Source organism: Borostomias antarcticus (assembly GCF_949987555.1).
Source record: "Borostomias antarcticus genome assembly, chromosome: 2".
Taxonomy (NCBI): domain Eukaryota; kingdom Metazoa; phylum Chordata; class Actinopteri; order Stomiiformes; family Stomiidae; genus Borostomias; species Borostomias antarcticus.
Window position 1 is genome coordinate 39,041,163 of NC_140235.1, and position 17,852 is coordinate 39,059,014.

The 17,852-nt window shown below is 50.9% G+C and overlaps 1 protein-coding gene across 1 annotated transcript in view; it reads left to right on the forward strand.

Annotated features, from left to right (window-relative positions):
• ap3b1a (adaptor related protein complex 3 subunit beta 1a) overlaps positions 1-14,534 on the forward strand; it is a 60,648-nt gene extending 46,114 nt beyond the window's left edge. Inside the window, exons 24-27 of the mRNA XM_084455249.1 lie at positions 3,326-3,410; positions 5,387-5,484; positions 5,640-5,778; positions 13,701-14,534. Of these exons, the coding sequence (XP_084311375.1) occupies positions 3,326-3,410; positions 5,387-5,484; positions 5,640-5,778; positions 13,701-13,854 (476 nt within the window). The 3' untranslated portion in view covers positions 13,855-14,534. The remainder of the gene's footprint in view (positions 1-3,325; positions 3,411-5,386; positions 5,485-5,639; positions 5,779-13,700) is intronic.
• The last annotated feature ends 3,318 nt before the right edge of the window (positions 14,535-17,852 follow it).

A 17,852-nucleotide genomic window follows, 5' to 3' on the forward strand; every position in this document is an offset into this window, starting at 1 on the left:
CAACACCATCGGTTAGTAACTCAACATCCAGTGATTCAACACCATCGGTTAGTAACTCAACATCCAGTGATTCAACACCATCGGTTAGTAACTCAACATCCAGCGATTCAACACCATCGGTTAGTAACTCAACATCCAGTGATTCAACACTATCGGCTAGTAACTCAACATCCAGCTATTCAACACTATCGGTAAGTAACTCAACATCCAGTGATTCAACACCATCGGTTAGTAACTCAACATCCAGCGATTCAATACTGTCGGTTAGTAACTCAACATCCACTGCTTCAACACCATCGGTTAGTAACTCAACATCCAGCGATTCAATACTGTCGGTTAGTAACTCAACATCCACTGCTTCAACACAATCGGTTAGTAACTTAACATCCACTGATTCAACACAATCGGTTAGTAACTTAACATCCACTGATTCAACACCATCGGTTAGTAACTTAACATCCACTGCTTCAACACTATCGGTTAGTAACTCAACATCCAGTGATTCAACACCATCGGTTAGTAACTCAACATCCACCGACTCAACAGCATTGGTTAGTAACTCAACATCCACCGGCGTTAGTGAGGCTGCCTGTCAGCATTCCCCCATCCTGGCTCTGACCCAGGTATTGGCTGATCATGATCATGATGATGAGAGACCTCTTACGCCTGAACACCACAAGTCCCTTAACCAACCAGATGGACGGTATTTATCCAGGCCAATCCCTAGCTGCCCTCATACTGATCCAGTCAGCAGTATGTCCATCAGAGAGATCCTACCGCATTGGCTTCCCTCATCTCTCCGCTCAGTGCCTCCTCCACCCTCCTCTCCCTCCGAGACCTCAGACACACTCTGGGAGGGGGGAGGGGGGGGGCGGGGGACGGACCCATGAAAAGGCCGGTGGGCGCTCAAGCACGCTAAAAGCGTCAATTGCAGGGGATTGATTGGGCATTGAAGGAACTCAAGCAGCCAAACAGTGGGTAATTGGGATCGATTGAGCTCAGCTAATGTGCGAGGGTGGCTAGGACTGGAGGCTGAGGAGAGGGGGAGAGAGAGAGAGAGAGAAAGAGAGGGAGAGAGGGGGGGGGTAGATGATAGGCACAGTCCTGTCTCTAGCCAAAAAAAAAACTCTTCTGGCACTGGACTTCACATCCAAGTCATTTATCTAATTAATGAGCTAAGCGCTCTATCTAATAGCTTATGGTGCCGCTGAGGAGATCAGATTTTAGTCCCCTGCGTTCAGTAGGCCTGCCTGTACTCTGCTCACATGGCCTCCATCTTTGCTAGAGCATAAGCCACGCCCCTCTCCGGGTGCGGAGGGAGAGGTGTACGCCAGCGACGAGGCAGGGAAGCGGAGGAGGAGAGAGGACCGAGCGACGGGCGGAGCTGAGAGAGAGAGAGAGGGAGAGAGGGGAGAGAGGAGAGAGAGAGAGAGAGGTGGGAGAGGAAACGGCAGCTTTGAGGCCGGACCGAGGAGGGGAGAAAAGAGGAGTGGGTCTAGTCTAGGTAGCCCATGGTGGGTCTCTAGTCTAGGTAGGTCTGGTCTAGGTCTAGGCAGGTCTGGCCTATGATGGGTCTAGTCTAGGTAGGTCTGGTCTAGTCTAGGCAGGTCTGGCCTATGATGGGTCTAGTCTAGGTAGGTCTGGTCTAGGTCTCGACAGGTCTGGCCTATGAGGGGTCTAGTCTAGGTAGGTCTGGTCTATGATGGGTCTAGTCTAGGTAGTCCATGATGGGTCTCTAGTCTAGGTAGGTCTGGTCTAGTTCTAGGCAGGTCTGGCCTATGATGGGTATAGTCTAGGTAGGTCTGGTCTAGTCTAGGCAGGTCTGGCCTATGATGGGTCTAGTCTAGCTAGGTCTGGCCTATGAGGGGTCTAGTCTAGGCAGGTCTGGCCTATGATGGGTCTAGTCTAGGTAGGTCTGGTCTATGAGGGGTCTAGTCTAGGTAGGTCTAGTCTAGGCAGGTCTGGCCTATGATGGGTCTAGTCTAGGTAGGTCTGGTCTAGGTCTAGGCAGGTCTGGCCTATGATGGGTCTAGTTTAGGCAGCCAATGATGGCTCTGTTCACTCGGCCTCCAGAGCCCCGAAATTCTCTCCCTCCTCTCCTCTCTGTGAACAGAGTTGTAGAGTAAAAACAGCTCCATAGAGAGAGAGAGAGAGAGAGAGAGGGAGAGAGAGAGAGAGGAGAGAGAGAGAGAGAGAGAGAGAGACCGACCCAGGCTGGCCTTGGCTGACCAGGGAAGCGTGGAGGATGTTTCTGTCTGTCTCCTTCTCTATTTCTTTCTTGTCTGCCCCCCCTCCACCCCCCCCCACCCCCCTCTTCCTCCATCCTTCTCTGGTTGGCTCTCACTCTCTTTCTTTCTGCCTGTCATGTTCTCTCTCTCTCTCCCCCCCCCCCTCACTCTCTGTCTCTCCATCCCTCTTTTTTTCTTCTCTATGGGGCGCTGACATTCCCTTTGACAACGCGTGTTGTTTTGGAAATATGCCGCTCCTTCATGTTCTCTGTCTGGTGAGATGGAGGGAGGGAGGGAGAGATGGAGGGAGGGAGAGAGAGAGGGAGGGAGGGAGATTGAAAGATGGGTTTCTCACATGCGGTGGCCTTGCTTTGTGAAGTAGAAAACACAAGTGGTGTGCTGGCCTGTCTGTTCCACTCTGATACCCCCCCACTGATACCCCCCCCCCCACCCCACCCAACTGCCCTTGTCACTCACTCACTTTTCTTTTCTTCTCCCCCACCTCTCATCTCTCCTCTCCTGCTCTCATCTCTCCTGCTCTCATCTCTCCTCTCATCTCTCCTCTCCTGCTCTCATCTCTCCTGCTCTCATCTCTCCTCTCCTGCTCTCATCTCTCCTCCTCTCATCTCTCCTCTTGTCTCTCCTCTCCTCCTCATCTCTCCTCTCATCTCTCCTCTTCTCATCTCTCTCCTCTCCTCCTCTTGTCTCCCCTCCTCCTCTCATCTCTCCTCCTCCTCTCATCTTTCCTCTCCTGCTCTCATCTCTCCTCCTCTCATCTCTCCTCTTCTCATCTCTCTCCTCTCCTCCTCTTGTCTCCCCTCCTCCTCTCATCTCTCCTCCTCCTCTCATCTCTCCTCTCCTCTCATCTCTCCTCCTCTCATCACTCCTCTCCTCTCATCTCTCCTCCTCTCATCACTCCTCTCCTCCTCTCATCTCTCCTCTTGTCTCTCCTCTTATCTCTCCTCCTCATCTCTCCTCTCCTCTCATCTCTCCTCCTCATCTCTCCCCTCCTCCTCTTGTCTCTCCTCCTCTCATCTCTCCTCCTCCTCCTCTCATCTCTCCCCTCCTCCTCTTGTCTCTCCTCCTCTGTTTCTCAGAGCAACTGGACCCGGAGGCCTCGGTCACCGTTCCCATCGGCATCGACTTCAACGACTCCACACAGGCGGCCAACTTCCATCTCTGGTGAGACGTCTCTCTCTCTCTCTCTCTCTCTCTCTCTCTCTCACACACACACACACACACACACACACACACACACACACACACCCTGATCCTCTGACACGTTCCCGTCCCTCCTTCTCCTCCTCCCTCCTTCCTCCCCTCCCTCTTTCTTCTATTCCTGCTCTCTCTCTTCCTTCATCCACCCATCCTCTCCTCACTCTCAATCCCCTCCACACTGAAGCTGGTCATCTTCCTCCTCCTCTCTCCCCCCTTCTGTATCTCTCCGTGTGCTCTTCCTCTCTAATCCCTCTCTTCCTCTCTAATCCCTCTCTTCCTCTCTAATCCCTCTCTCCCTCTCTAATCCCTCTCTTCCTCTCTAATCCCTCTCTCCCTCTCTAATCCCTCTCTTCCTCTCTAATCCCTCTCTTCCTCTCTAATCCCTCTCTCCCTCTCTAATCCCTCTCTTCCTCTCTAATCCCTCTCTTCCTCTAATCCCTCTCTTCCTCTCTAATACCTCTCTTCCTCTCTAATCCCTTTCTTCCTCTCTAATCCCTCTCTTCCTCTGTAATCCCTCTCTTCCTCTCTAATCCCTCTCTCCCTCTCTAATCCCTCTCTTCCTCTCTAATCCCTCTCTCCCTCTCTAATCCCTCTCTCCCTCTCTAATCCCTCTCTTCCTCTCTAATCCCTCTCTTCCTCTCTAATCCCTCTCTCCCTCTAATCCCTCTCTTCCTCTAATCCCTCTCTTCCTCTCTAATCCCTTTCTTCCTCTCTAATCCCTCTCTCCCTCTCTAATCCCTCTCTCCCTCTCTAATCCCTCTCTTCCTCTCTAATCCCTCTCTTCCTCTCTAATCCCTCTATTCCTCTCTAATCCCTCTCTTCCTCTCTAATCCCTCTATTCCTCTCTAATCCCTCTCTTCCTCTCTAATCCCCCTCTTCCTCTCTAATCCCTCTCTTCCTCTCTAATCCCTCTCTTCCTCTCTAATCCCTCTCTTACTCTCTAATCCCTCTATTCCTCTCTAATCCCTCTCTTCCTCTCTAATCCCTCTCTCCCTCTCTAATCCCTCTCTCCCTCTAATCCCTCTCTTCCTCTCTAATCCCTCTCTCCCTCTCTAATCCCTCTCTTCCTCTCTAATCCCTCTCTTCCTCTCTAATCCCTCTCTTCCTCTTCTCCCCCGGTGTGGGCGCAGGCGGGTAGGGCGTCGGCGTCCATCGATCCCGTCTGTCTGGGATAACAGTTACTCCCCCCCCAGTAATCAGGCCCCGCCCACAACATGGCCGCTCCGCTCCATTGGCCATGCGGCGCCGTCAGTCAATACTGCCGTGAGAGAACCCGTCTGGGACGGCGGGAATCAATCCACACCGAAACACCGCCAATCAGACAGTGTGTTTTGAATGGCAATCAGAGGAGAAACATTGAATATTTACACACACACACACACACTCTGTCTGACGCTGACGCACACACGCGCGCACACACACACACAAGTCTGAATACTTCCAGCAGTTTATCTGCTCAAAACACAAACCCACCGTACATTACACACTCTCTACCGTTCCCAGTCCAAACCCAGCGTGGGTTACGTTCTCTACGGTTCCCAGTCCAAACCCAGCGTGGGTTACGTTCTCTACGGTTCCCAGTCCAAACCCAGCGTGGGTTACGTTCTCTACCGTTCCCAGTCTAAACCCCTCGTAGGTAGGTTACGTTCTCTACGGTTCCCAGTCCAAACCCAGCGTAGATTACGTTCTCTACGGTTCCCAGTCCAAACCCAGCGTAGGTTACGTTCTCTACGGTTCCCAGTCCAAACCCCTCGTAGGTAGGCTACGTTCTCTACGGTTCCCAGTCCAAACCCAGCGTGGGTTACGTTCTCTACGGTTCCCAGTCCAAACCCCTCGTAGGTTACGTTCTCTACGGTTCCCAGTCCAAACCCCTCATAGGTAGGCTACGTTCTCTCTACCTGAAGCAGAGGGGTCAGTATTATTGTGTTGGTCTCCCTCAGCACCAAGGACGCCCAGTTCCCTGTGTCCATCCAGCCCGCGGTGGGAGAGCTGTTCCTGCCCGTCACCATGACCGAACAGGACTTCCACACAGAGAGAGGTTCCATAGGTTTATTTTGTGTGTTGTTGTTGTTGTTGTTGTTGTTGACTGTTGCACAGGAAGACGACTGCCAGATCATATAGTAGATTCAAGATGGAGACACTACAGCCTGCGTAGATTGTTGGTTGACGTGTAAATATTGTGCATCCAATCAGGTAAACTGTTGGGCATGAACGAGACCTCGGCAACCATCACCATGGCAGCAGAGATCACCTCCAGCCAGCCAATCGGTGAGAAGGTAACCTCCGTGGCCAACGTGGGCATGGTTCCATCTGGTCAGGACAACATCCACAGGTGAGACAGCGTCAAACGTTACACACACCGCCGACACGCCAAAAAAAGAGAATGTATGCGTGTCCTGTGTGTGTGTGTGTGTGTGTGTGTGTGTGTGTGTGTGTGTGTGTGTCTTGTGTCTGTGACTGTGAGTGAGATTGTGTGCATGTCCGTGAGTTAGTGTGTCTGTGTCAATGTGCTACGTGTCTATTTGTGAGAGATGTTTCGTCCCAGTATGTTTGATGTATGTGTGTGTGTGTGCGTGTGTGTGTCTGCATATATGTGTGTGTGATGCTTGGTCCCAGTGTGTGTGTGTGTGTGTGTGTGCATATACGTGTGTGTGATGCTTGGTCCCAGTGTGTGTGTGTGTGTGTGTGTGTGTGTGTGTGTGTGACGCTTGGTCCCAGCATGTATGTGTGTGTCTGCATATATGCGTGTGTGTGTGTGTGTGTGTGTGAGACGCTTGGTCCCAGCGTGTGTGTGTGACGCTTGGTCCCAGCGTGTGTGTGTGACGTTCGGTCCCAGCGTGTGTGTGTGTGTGTGTGTGTGTGTGTGTGTGTGTGTGTGTGTGTGTGTGTGTGTGTGTGTGTGTGTGTGTGTGTGTGTGTGTGTGTGTGTGTGTGTGACGCTCGGTCCCAGCGTGTGTGTGTGTGTGCCTGAGATAGACGTGCCAGGGGAATGCCCTGAGAAGCCTCGCCGTGTAATTGGTGTACACAGAGTGTGCTAATGAGCTTCCTCCTCTGTCACGCACACCCGAGCACCTGACGGATAATTACACCTCCCTCTCTCCCTCTGTTTCCTGCTCTGTCTCTCCATCCCCCTCCGTCTGTCCCTCCTTCCCTCCCTCCCTCCCTCCCTGTCTCTCCTTCACTTCCTCTTTTGTCTCTCCCCCTCTCCCTGCTTCCTACCCGTCCTTCTCTCCATTTGTCGCCCCCCCGTGTCTGCCTGCCCCCCCCCCCCTCTCCTCCTCCTTCATCTTTTGTTCTCCTTTTCGCCGCGTCCCTCGTTCTCTTCCTCCTCGTCTCCCGAGGCCTTTTATTCTGGCTCCTCTAATTTGGGGACGTGAAGGAGAGCATCTTTTCATTAGCAAATAGGACTGCTTAGGAAACAAGGTTGTACAGAGTAGGAAGGAAGAAGGAGCAGTAATGGTGGAAGAATGTGAGATGGGGGTTGTGGGGGGGGGGGGGGGGGTTGGGGTTGGTGTTGTGGGGGGGGGAACGCCAGCACAAGGGCACGGAGAGCTGAGAGAGTGAGTGGAAATCAATGTTAGCTGGTGGGAGAGGCCTGGCTCCAATAAGCCCATACTTCATTTGGAATAACCAATAGGACAAATGACTGCGCGCTATCAATCTCTCCCCGGGACAGCTGGGGAGGAAGCCAGCCTGTCCTGTCCTGACCGGCCCTGCCGATGACACGCTCTGCCACGCTGTCCTCTGCTCTGTACGTCTCTGAGGTGCATCCTTCCTTCCTTCCTTCCTTCTTTGATTATGATTCCTTCCTTCCTTCCTTCCTTCCTTCCTTCCTTCCTTCCTTCCTTCCTTCCTTCCTTCCTTCTTTGATTCTGATTCCTTCCTTCCATCCTTCCTACCTTCCTTCCTTCCTTCCTTCTTTGATTCTGATTCCTTCCTTCCTTCCTTCCTTCCTTCCTTCTTTGATTCTGATTCCTTCCTTCCTTCCTTCGTTTGTTCCTTCCTTCATTTGTTCCTTCCTTGATTCTGATTCCTTCCTTCCTCCCTCCCTTCCTTCCTTCCTTCCTTCCTTCCTTCCTTCCTTCCTTCCTTCCTTCCTTCCTTCCTTCTTTGATTCTGATTCCTTCCTTCCTTCCTTCCTTCCTTCCTTCTTTGATTCTGATTCCTTCCTTCCTTCCTTCCTTCGTTTGTTCCTTCCTTTATTTGTTCCTTCCTTGATTCTGATTCCTTCCGCCCTCCCTTCCTTCCTTCCTTCCTTCCTTCCTTCTTTGATTCTGATTCCTTCCTTCCTTCCTTCCTTCCTTCTTTGATTCTGATTCCTTCCTTCCTTCCTTCCTTCGTTTGTTCCTTCCTTTATTTGTTCCTTCCTTGATTCTGATTCCTTCCGCCCTCCCTTCCTTCCTTCCTTCCTTCCTTCCTTCCTTCCTTCCTTCCTTCCTTCCTTCCTTCCTTCCTTCCTTCCTTCCTTCCTTCCTTCTTTGATTCTGGTTCCTTCCTTCCTTCCTTCCTTCCTTCCTTCCTTGATTCTGATTCCTTCCTCCTTCCTTTCCCCTCTGTGTGTTAATCTATTATCATGACCACTGTGATGTGGTGGACCACTTGGTTTCACCCCTCCAGATGAGTAGGACCACGTATCTGGTCTCGTAATGATGACACGCTCACCCATCGCCCCCCGCAGTCTCATAATGATGACACGCTCACCCATCGCCCCCCGCAGTCTCATAACGATGATAACACACAGTCCCACAGAGTGTAGCCCCGCCCCCCTCCAGCCACAGGTCCAGGACCAGCCTTCCCTCCCGGGGCCCAGGTCCTGACCTTCAAAGAGGACATGTCCAACTGACCATAGATCAGTTTGTGATGACGACACCTCCCTCCCTCCCTCTTCTGTCAACACTAACAACAGCTAAAATAACATTAGTCATTTAGCAGACGCCTTTATCCAAAGTGACTTACAGTAATTGCATTTATCGTAGGTACTTAGTGTACAACTACTCACCAGAACTCACAAGTGCATCTCCTTTCTAAACAAGTGACTAAGAGCATAATCTAGTGCACGAGTAGCAACATATAAGTACTGTAGGAGCTGTTAGGTGCGATAAACCCATGGACATTTCATGATGCTTGATATTTTGTTTTGTGTTACAGTAGTTATCTTAACAATATTAGTTATTGATGATAATTGTATTTTGGGTGTGAGCCCACTGATGTTATATAGTGATGCATTGTACACACACACACACACACACACACACACACACACAGAGGGATCGATCTGATCGGATACACACACTGAGAGCTCATTGCTGTGGTCACTCAGCGTTAGTGTGATGCGATGGTGACCTCCACCCCTCCAGGCCTCCTCCCCTCCCCAGGGAGAGGGCTCTCTGGCCTGGGCGCCGGCCCACCCAAACGGGGGGCTCCCCTGGAGGGCTCAGGGCTGGGCTCCATGTAGAAATAATGATCTGCAATGGACTCTCGTTGATGGATATCTTACCTCTGTTTTCATCACTTCACACAAGATGGCTTCCATAGCTGGGATGTGAGTTTTCTGCCTGACCGTATGTATACAGTAGCCCATGCCTGTGTGAACATATCAGACTGGGGCTGTATTTGTGTCTGTGTGAATCCTGGCGGCGATGAACGAAACAAAGCAGCAGTCTATCCGCGCTCAGCCCCTGCAATACCCCCTGCGACCACCAGGGTGCAGCACGACTTTTCCCAAAGAGCAGCAGCCACAGCGGCGGTGAGGGAGGGGTGGGGTGGGGGGGGGGGGGGGGTGACTCTGAAAACCACAGAAATTGATCGCTGGAAAGCAGACTGGCAATAAATCAAGCAGAACAGCAAATGTAGAAAAAGTTGTTCTTGTTTATGTCTAAACAGGAGGAATGGAATAAATCTGCCTTATTTTGCAGTCCGTTTGAAAGCAGATTTGATCGGATTTGTATGCATTGGCCAATGTAGCTGGTTAGACAGTACACCCCTTGAATTCTAAGATATCAGTTTTCTCTGTGCACTGCGGCTTATGTAAACTAATGTAATTATATCCTGGTCTAAATGCTAAGTTTTATTTAGTGGGGCTCTGATATATAGATCCTAGTTTGATAGAAATAGATTTTTGGTCCCATGGTTATGAAATGTTTAACATCCTCTCATATTAATTTGGGAGTGGACTGTTATCTCATCAGACTGCTGTCGTGTGGTAATGGCACTTATATATATGGTGATGATGCTAATGATGGCTACCTAATGTGGACATTTCTCAAGCTGCAGCTCATCATCATTATTACAACAGTAGCTCACGGCAGGGTCAGCTCACAGCATCGCAGTACCACTACAGAGGACCTGGTACCCCAATCTCCTCTCCTCTCTCCTCCTCTCCCCTATTTCCTGCTCTCCTCTCTCCCTTCCTCTCTTCTCCTATCCTCTCTCCTTCTCCCCCATCCTCTCTTCCTCTCTCCTCTTCTCCTCCTCTTCTCCTCTCTCCTCCTCCCCCTTCTATCCTCTCCCCTTCTCTCCTCCTCTCTTCTCCTCTCCCCTCTCCTCTTCTCTCCTCTATCCTCTCCTCACTCCATCCCTATTCATTGGGAATATGTCTGAGAGAGAAGGACAGAGAGAGAGAAGGACAGAGAGAGAGAGAGAGAGAGACAGGAACTCTGTCCTCCACTTCCCTTGTCCCATCTCTCCTTCTTTCTCTTGCCAGCTGTTCTCTTTCACCCTCTGTCACCATGTCCTCTGACTCTGTTCTAGTCCTTCCTATCTGTGTGTGTGTGTGTGTGTGTGTGTGTGTGTGTGTGTGTGTGTGTGTGTGTGTGTCTCTCCCATCTCTGTCTGTGTGGTGCTGGCTGGTGGTGTCAGTGTGTCCGTATGGCAGGGCTCTGTGGAGTATCCTGGCTTCTAATCGGGGATAATAGCTCTGGCCATCTGCCTGGGGCAGAGCAGGTCCGGCCAGACTGACCACCCAGCTGAAGGGCACTCCACCTTATCCATATGGTCAGCACTTGGGACAGAATAAAAAATACCAAAACCGTAGTAGACGCACACACACGGAACATTGTTGTGTTTAAATTCAGCTGCAGTCTCGTCACGTTGTTACGAAGAAGAAGTTTTTATTTGTCGCACAGCTGCGAGAGTCCAGCGGTCGACGCATGAACACACACACACACGCGTGCCCTAGATCCATCCTGTGCTGTCCTTCCCCCGAGGGCAGCCTGGGGGGCAGTGGGCGGCCGGGGGAACCAGTCCCAAGCCCCCATGTCCAGTCTTGGTCAGGGAGTCGTACGCTACGTGGATTCTCGCAGAGGAAAAGTCCCATCTAGCTGGTCTGGCTGAATGTGCACTTCCGATTCAGGCAAGTCCAGGTTGACCACAGCTTCAGCTTAACTATCCTGCTTCCTGAAAATCTGAAGACACGACGACCCACCCCCCCCCCCTCGTGTGGGATTGGATGTGAAGGTGAAGCCAGCTCTGTGTTTGCATGACAGGGGTGGAGGGCACACACACACACACACATACACACACGCACGCACACACACACACACGCACGCACGCAGGCTCTTGGCGGTGAGGAGAATCCCAGGTAATTGGAGAGCGATGCTTAGCCGCGGCCCCGCCGATCGAAGCCAATCCTCAGCTCCGAGTCCAGAGGTTATGCTTTTCTTTTCTTTCCATACTCCGCAATTAATCCGGCGTTTTAGCCCCACGAGCGGCGCGGCGCCGGGGAATACCAACGACCCTCTGCCGCCCCCCAGACCCCCCTGGCCGGGCCCCGTGTGCGTGAGGGAGAGGGCGGGGTGCAGAGAGAGGGCCAGGGTGGTTTAGGGGGGGGGTACAGGGGGTTGGTCACCTCTGGTCGGTAAATGTATGTTTTTTTCAGGGCACCGCGCTGTATCTTCTTTCACTGTGTGTGTGTGTGTGTGTGTGTGTGTGTGTGTGTGTGTGCGCGTGTGTGCGTGTATGCGCGCGTGTGCGCGTCTGTCTACTTTGTTCTTCCTCTCAGACAAGCAAAGAAAGCATGCAGAAACATACGAGTAAATCAATAATCAAACACTGATAAAACTCACACACACACACTCACTCACGAAGGCCTGCGGCTTTAGTGGCGCTCATCTCCAGAGAGGGGCTGAGAGCAGCCCTGGGGCCGGTGTTAACCGACTGAGTAAATGATGGATTTATATCCTAAACCCATTAGCAAAGCCTCGGGGAGCAGATAGACACCTCAGGCGACACACACACACACACACCACACTGGTGTTTTATAGGCGATATTAACATGTCTGGGGGAAACACACACACACGATGTGAACGTTAAAAAGGCCTCGTCCTCAGTATTAGTGCCGGCGTTGTTTTGGTATGTTTTTTGTTTTTTATTGGAAACATTAAGAATTTAAACTTAGTATATAACATTAGGGGTAAGTGCTGAAATATTAAAGAGTGGGAGAGGAGGAGGAGGAGGAGGAGGTGGAGAGGAGGACAGAGGGAGGGAGAGAGAGATTTACTCCTCTGTTTCCTGCTGAAGGGGCTAATATTTTAATGAAGTCTGAGGAAGAGTCCCTCTCGCTGATCCACTCCCTCTCCTCTGTTGATGGTAATTTACCAGCTCCCCTGGGGAACACCCAGACAGACTGTGTGTGTGTGTGTGTGTGTGTGCGTGTGTGTTTGCGCGTGCACGGGCACACCCTCACGTGTGTGTGTGTGTGTGTGTCCCCTTTAGTGCCCCATCTCCCTGTCCTAATTGTGTGTGTGTGTGTGTGTGTGTGTATCCCCCTTAGTGCCCCATCTCCCTGTCCCCTAATGTGTGTGTGTGTGTGTGTGTGTGTGTGTGTGTGTGTGTGTGTGTGTGTGTGTGTGTGTGTGTGTGTGTGTGTATCCCCCTTAGTGCCCCATCTCTCTGTCCACTAATGTGCATGTGTGTGTGTGTGTGTGTGTGTGTGTGTGTGTGTGTGTCTGTGTGCGTGCGTGCGTGCGTGCGTGCTAATTGGTGGACGTGCCTGTCTGCGGCGCTGTGGTTCTTGCCGTGGGTGCTCTCTGGGTGACGGGGCCTGTCCGCCCCACCAGCCCGGCCTCGGGGGCCTCCTCAGGGCTCACGGCAGGCCCTAAGTGGGGCTCTTTGTAGGCTGTTTGTCAGGCCTAAACAGGGGGCCACGGGGGGCCTTTGTTCCAGGGATGTAGTGCTAAATGGAGGCAGATGGCCGGGAGGCAGGCAGCCACGTGGGGCTCCGTGGCCCCAGAGAGAGCGGGGGCCCCCCAGCCCTGTCACGGGGCCCGGCCCGGCCCCCGTCGCCCCTAAAGACGGGTCACCCTGGGTCAGGGACCCTGCCCGCCTCTCGTTAGCGCCCTCAATGGGGGGACCATGTGCGCCCGGGGTTTGCGGGGACGGTATCCTAGGAAACGGTGCGGTGAGAATTCTCCCGGTGTCCCAGGGGGGAGGTGGGCAGGGGGGGAGGGGAGGGGAGGGGGGGGAGGGGTGGGGGGTGTCGCCCTCTATACCCTGCCTGGTCCCTTAGGCTTTTACTCGCCCACTCCCCCTCACACACCCTCACTCCCCCTCACACACCCTCACACACCCTCACACAGACCCCCTTGCTCTGGGAAAGCGGGCTGAATGCAGTGTGATTGGCAGGTGGGTGTATCTCATCTCTAATGGCTTTTTAGTCAGCTGGGATAATAGACTGGCAACCAGTCTCTCTGTCTTCATCCCCATTCTCACTCCCTCTCTCTCCCTCTCTCTCTCTCTCTCTCTCTCTCTCTCTCCCCCTCTCTCTCTCTCTCTCTCTCTCACACACACACACACACACACTCGCACACTAATCTGGGGTAATTACAGGTAATTTGTGGCGTTTTGTTGCTTCCTTAATTGAGGATTCATGAAGGGGCTGTGGCGTGTGTAGGGAGCGTTTGTTTCGACTGTCGGTTCGCCGCCCGCATCGATCCGTCATCTCGCACAGAAGTCATAGCCTAGGTCAGCGATGCATCCCTGAACTCGGGGGTCTGGGAATAACCGACGCCGTCGCCGCAAGGCGTTGATAAAACGAAGAGTCCTAATTCAGCCTCGTATAACTCCAGGTGAACGCCGTTACTGGCTCCTGTATCTACTTTCCTCGTTCATAACCCGCTTTTGTTTCTTGTTCTTTCAACGGTTTGAGTGGGATGTCCTGTTAGCCATTAGCCGTTAGCTGTTAGCCATTAGCTGTTAGCTGTTAGCGGTCTCCTAGCCTGCTGACCTTCTCCACCCCCCCCACCCCCCCCTCCCAGGTTCGCAGGGAAGGCGGCGAGCAGCGGATCCCTGGCCCTGGTGTCGGTGGAGGTGACCGCGTCCAGCACCGCCCTGCTCACCGTCAACACAGAGAAGAGCGTCATGGCGTCCATGCTGCTGCGAGATCTCAAACAGGCCCTGGCTCAGCCCTAGAGCGCCCCCCTACCGACGGTCCTCCCACGCAAGGCGGAACGCCACGCAACTGACCCCCCCACACACACACACACACACAGATGATCTACACACACACACACACACACACTGACAGACAGCACATAGAGAGCCAGAGAGCAGCCATAGGTAGAGAGATGTTTTGAAATGTGAACGTTCTCTGGTGGTCTTGGGGTGAACCTGTCTGGTCTTTCCGCCAGAGTCGCTCACTCTTCTTCACGGTACCGACATCGTCTCCTCAAAGAAGGACAGACCGATGGCCGTCATGTTTTTGCTCGCTGGGATGTTCGAGTTCTCACTGCATCTCAGTGAGCCGTGTCGTCACCGGTAGACCCTGCACATCAGATTGGGTAACCCTGTTTTTAGTGCCAAGAAAAACACTCCTATAAAAGTTATTTAAATGTTATTATTGGGTTATGAAGCTTTGGGAGATTTTTTTAAAAGCCAAAATTGCCACACTAGTCCACATCATCGGTATAAATCAAATAGTATACCATGTCATACATGTCACACACATACTGTAGGTTGAATTATGTTAGATAGATATTCCACTGTGTCACTGTCCGTCATTCCATACTCCTCAACGAAGCCACACATGTGAAGTGCCTTTCTATATGTGAAGAATTTTTTTTAGGCTGCCAAAAAGGTGTATATCAATCAATGACGTCTTATATAACTTTTGGTGAAAATAAAAACTTCAAATTCATTGGGAATGAGTCTTTTTGAAGTGAATCATTTACGGTTTGGGTGAGGTGTTGGTGTGGAGAGACCAGTGAGTCGAGTCCAAGAGTCACTTGCGCTATGTGACACAGCGCCACAGATGAAAGTCGCACTAAACCGGACGTTTGAGATCATCTAACTTCCGTAGTTTGACGTATTTCCGACGCAAACAAGCTATGAGGGTGGGACATATGTTTAGAGGAATTTGATTGGAGCATTGACAAGTGGACGGGTTTTAAGAACTTTAGACGGATTCAATAGAAGGATAGCGTTGATTGACGGGTGGATGTCGTGAGATGATTGGCCTAAAATCTAAGGTACCTGTTGTCATCATTGCACGTGACCTACCGTTTTCCAGGAAGTAAGAAATTATATACTTTGATATACGATTACAACAAAAGTAGAATTTTGTAAATGTTTTGGCATACATCGTTGAATAGGTTAACACTATGGCCAATTATGTGAACCAAAATGGGACAGAATGCTTTTTTCATTTCATTGCGACTTTAAAAGGGCACAATCACGCTTGTTTAAGTTAATATTGTTTGGATTAAATGCTTACGTTCTGTGTGTTGGCCTTTTAAAAAGCTCTGTCAGTGTTGCCGATTCCCCACACGGAAGTCGGAATTGCGACAAAACGTCAAAGGTCAAACCGGTCCAGTAACGTCAACTTAAACAAGCGCGTCTGTGTCCCTTTAAGTACAAGTCAAGACGACGTGAATAGAAACACGGCCTTCTGATTTATAGCAGTTAGTTTAGTGATGGAGGAGGATGGTAGTGTGTCCTGTGGGTCAGTGTGGAAGCTACAGTGAAAGTAGGGCGTTTCGTGAGTTGGCGTAGTATAATGTTGAATGATGCCCGGAATTGTTTGCTGTTGGTTAAAGTTGTCTAGGGGGTGTGGGGCTGTTGAGTGTAGGGTTGGGCGGGGGCGTCGTGGTGTGGGTTGGCGTTGTCTAGGGGGTGTGGGGCTGTTTAGTGTAGGGTGGGGGTGGGGGCGGTGCGTTGTGGCGTGGTGCGGTTTGCGTCTGGCTGTCTTTTCCGGCTCATAAACGGCGTCTCTCTGAGGGCTGTAGTGAACACCTGTTAGCTCATCTGTCACAAGAGCTCCACTCACATCCATCACTTCTCCCTCTGTACCCGTTCTCTCAGCCAGCTGTTCGCGTTTCACACACACACTCACACCACGATAGGCCTGCCAGACACACACACACACACACACATACATTCCAATATACAGTACACACACACTCACGTTTTTTTTTTTACACCATCACACCCACAAGAAAACTTTTTTTTTTTCCGCTGTCGCCTGAAGAAAGTTCTCGGGGAAGGGAGGAAGTAGTCTAGCATTTCAGCAGTATTGCGTTCGCTGTATCGTCACACACACATACACACTTGACATTACCACTCTCCATACCACTAACCCCAGCCCGAGGGGGAGAGAGAGTAGTGGAGCTTTTCCTGTCACAGATAGCTACCGCCTGCCAGGGAGGTTAGTGACACTGTCGCTCGTACCAGAGACAGTTTGCACTCGGCAGCTTGACACAGACACAGAGCTGTGTCTCTGCTCTGGCGCTGTAGAGAAATGCCTTAATTTGCCATTATGACACAGGCTGTTCAGGCCTGTTACTTAAAGCTCCAGTCCTGACACACACACACACACTTGCGTGTAAATCTGTGGCCTATACGCTGCCGGTGACATTTTTATGTCACCTTTAGAGAGTGAATGATCTGGCGCTGACACCGACCGAGGGGTGGAAGATGAGAGTCGGCCATCGTTCTCACAAACACACCTAAGTCATGTCTCTCTCCCCCTGTAAGTACACCATTAGACCACTGTGTTTACACAGCGAGAGACTCATTAGATTCACATACAGTCTTAAGAGGTGGGAATCAGTATAAATGTTTGCACGTCGACCTTACAAGCGTTAAAAGCTGAACAGATATACTTCTATGAGATGCCCTCATCATCGTTGTCACGGTGGAGATCTGCACGGTATTTTATGATGATGCCGTCTGCGCTTCCGAGTTCAAGTTCATGTCTTTTGTGGATGGAAGCACTTGGGATACAACGCATCCGTACTGAGAGAACGATCACATTCCTTCCGTTAATTTCATTTTAAATAACAATTAAAAGCCGCAGAAAAGGAAAAGAGCACGATGGAGAGTCTAAATTAGATGATCTTGGACCTGTTTTGGCAACAGCAGACAGACTACATTTTTAAATTTGAATTTCACATCACATTAGAAAGGTTTGACTAACAACTAGCAAGGTAATGTGAAATAACACCTAAACCATGTCATTTTTATTGCCTATTTTAATGTTTGCAAAGTGACATTGATGCATTAAAACTTACATACTTGATATAGATAATCATTTTTAATCCGAATCACTGCATGGTTAAGCCTCATTGCAAATCACCAAGGCAACTGTTCTGTGACTGCCTTAGAGAAGGCTTATTGTTCAGTTGCTGAAGGCTGCGTTTGAGTCTTGAGATTTCTAATGCATGCTGGGTAATTAAGCATTACTTCTGTACTCCCACTATCACTTCATCTAAGAATGAAATAAAAACGCAGCGTGGCAAACAAACGCTCGGGAAGCTTGGGCACATTCGTGTAGGCAAATAAACAAGAAGGTAAACATATCTGTACACAAAGCAATAAAGACAATATCCGTGTTGAGGGAATTTGCTCATTCTGAAACGGTTGTAATGGAAGGAACAATTTTATTTCGATTCTCTGCTAGTATTACATAACAACGCCATTTCAGCATTTGTAAAAGTTCTATATCCTCTAACTCCAATCAATGACCAAAAGCAAAGAAACACGCGCACGTACACACACACACACACACACACACACACGCGGTCTCTAGCTTGTAGCCGTTAATGCTGTGGTGGTGGGATGCATGTGGAGCCTCTCCCAGTGTGTGTGATCCATCTCCCTGGCTGGCACCTGCTATAATGGGCTTTGGGGAGGGGATGAGGGCAGGTCTCTCCCCCCGCATGGCGGTGACAGCTTGATTTTGTGCTCCCTCTCTCAGGGCAAGCGCACGGCGACATGATGGGCCTGTTAATTTGGGCTTTTCATGGTGTCTGTCAGAAGAGAGGAAAGAGGGGCCAGTGGAAGAGAGAGGGAAGGATGGAGTGATGAGGGTGGAGAGAGAGAGGGAAGGATGGAGTGATGAGGGTGGAGAGAGAGAGGGAGGGAGGGTGGAGTGATGAGGGTGGAGAGAGAGAGAGAGGGAGGATGGAGTGATG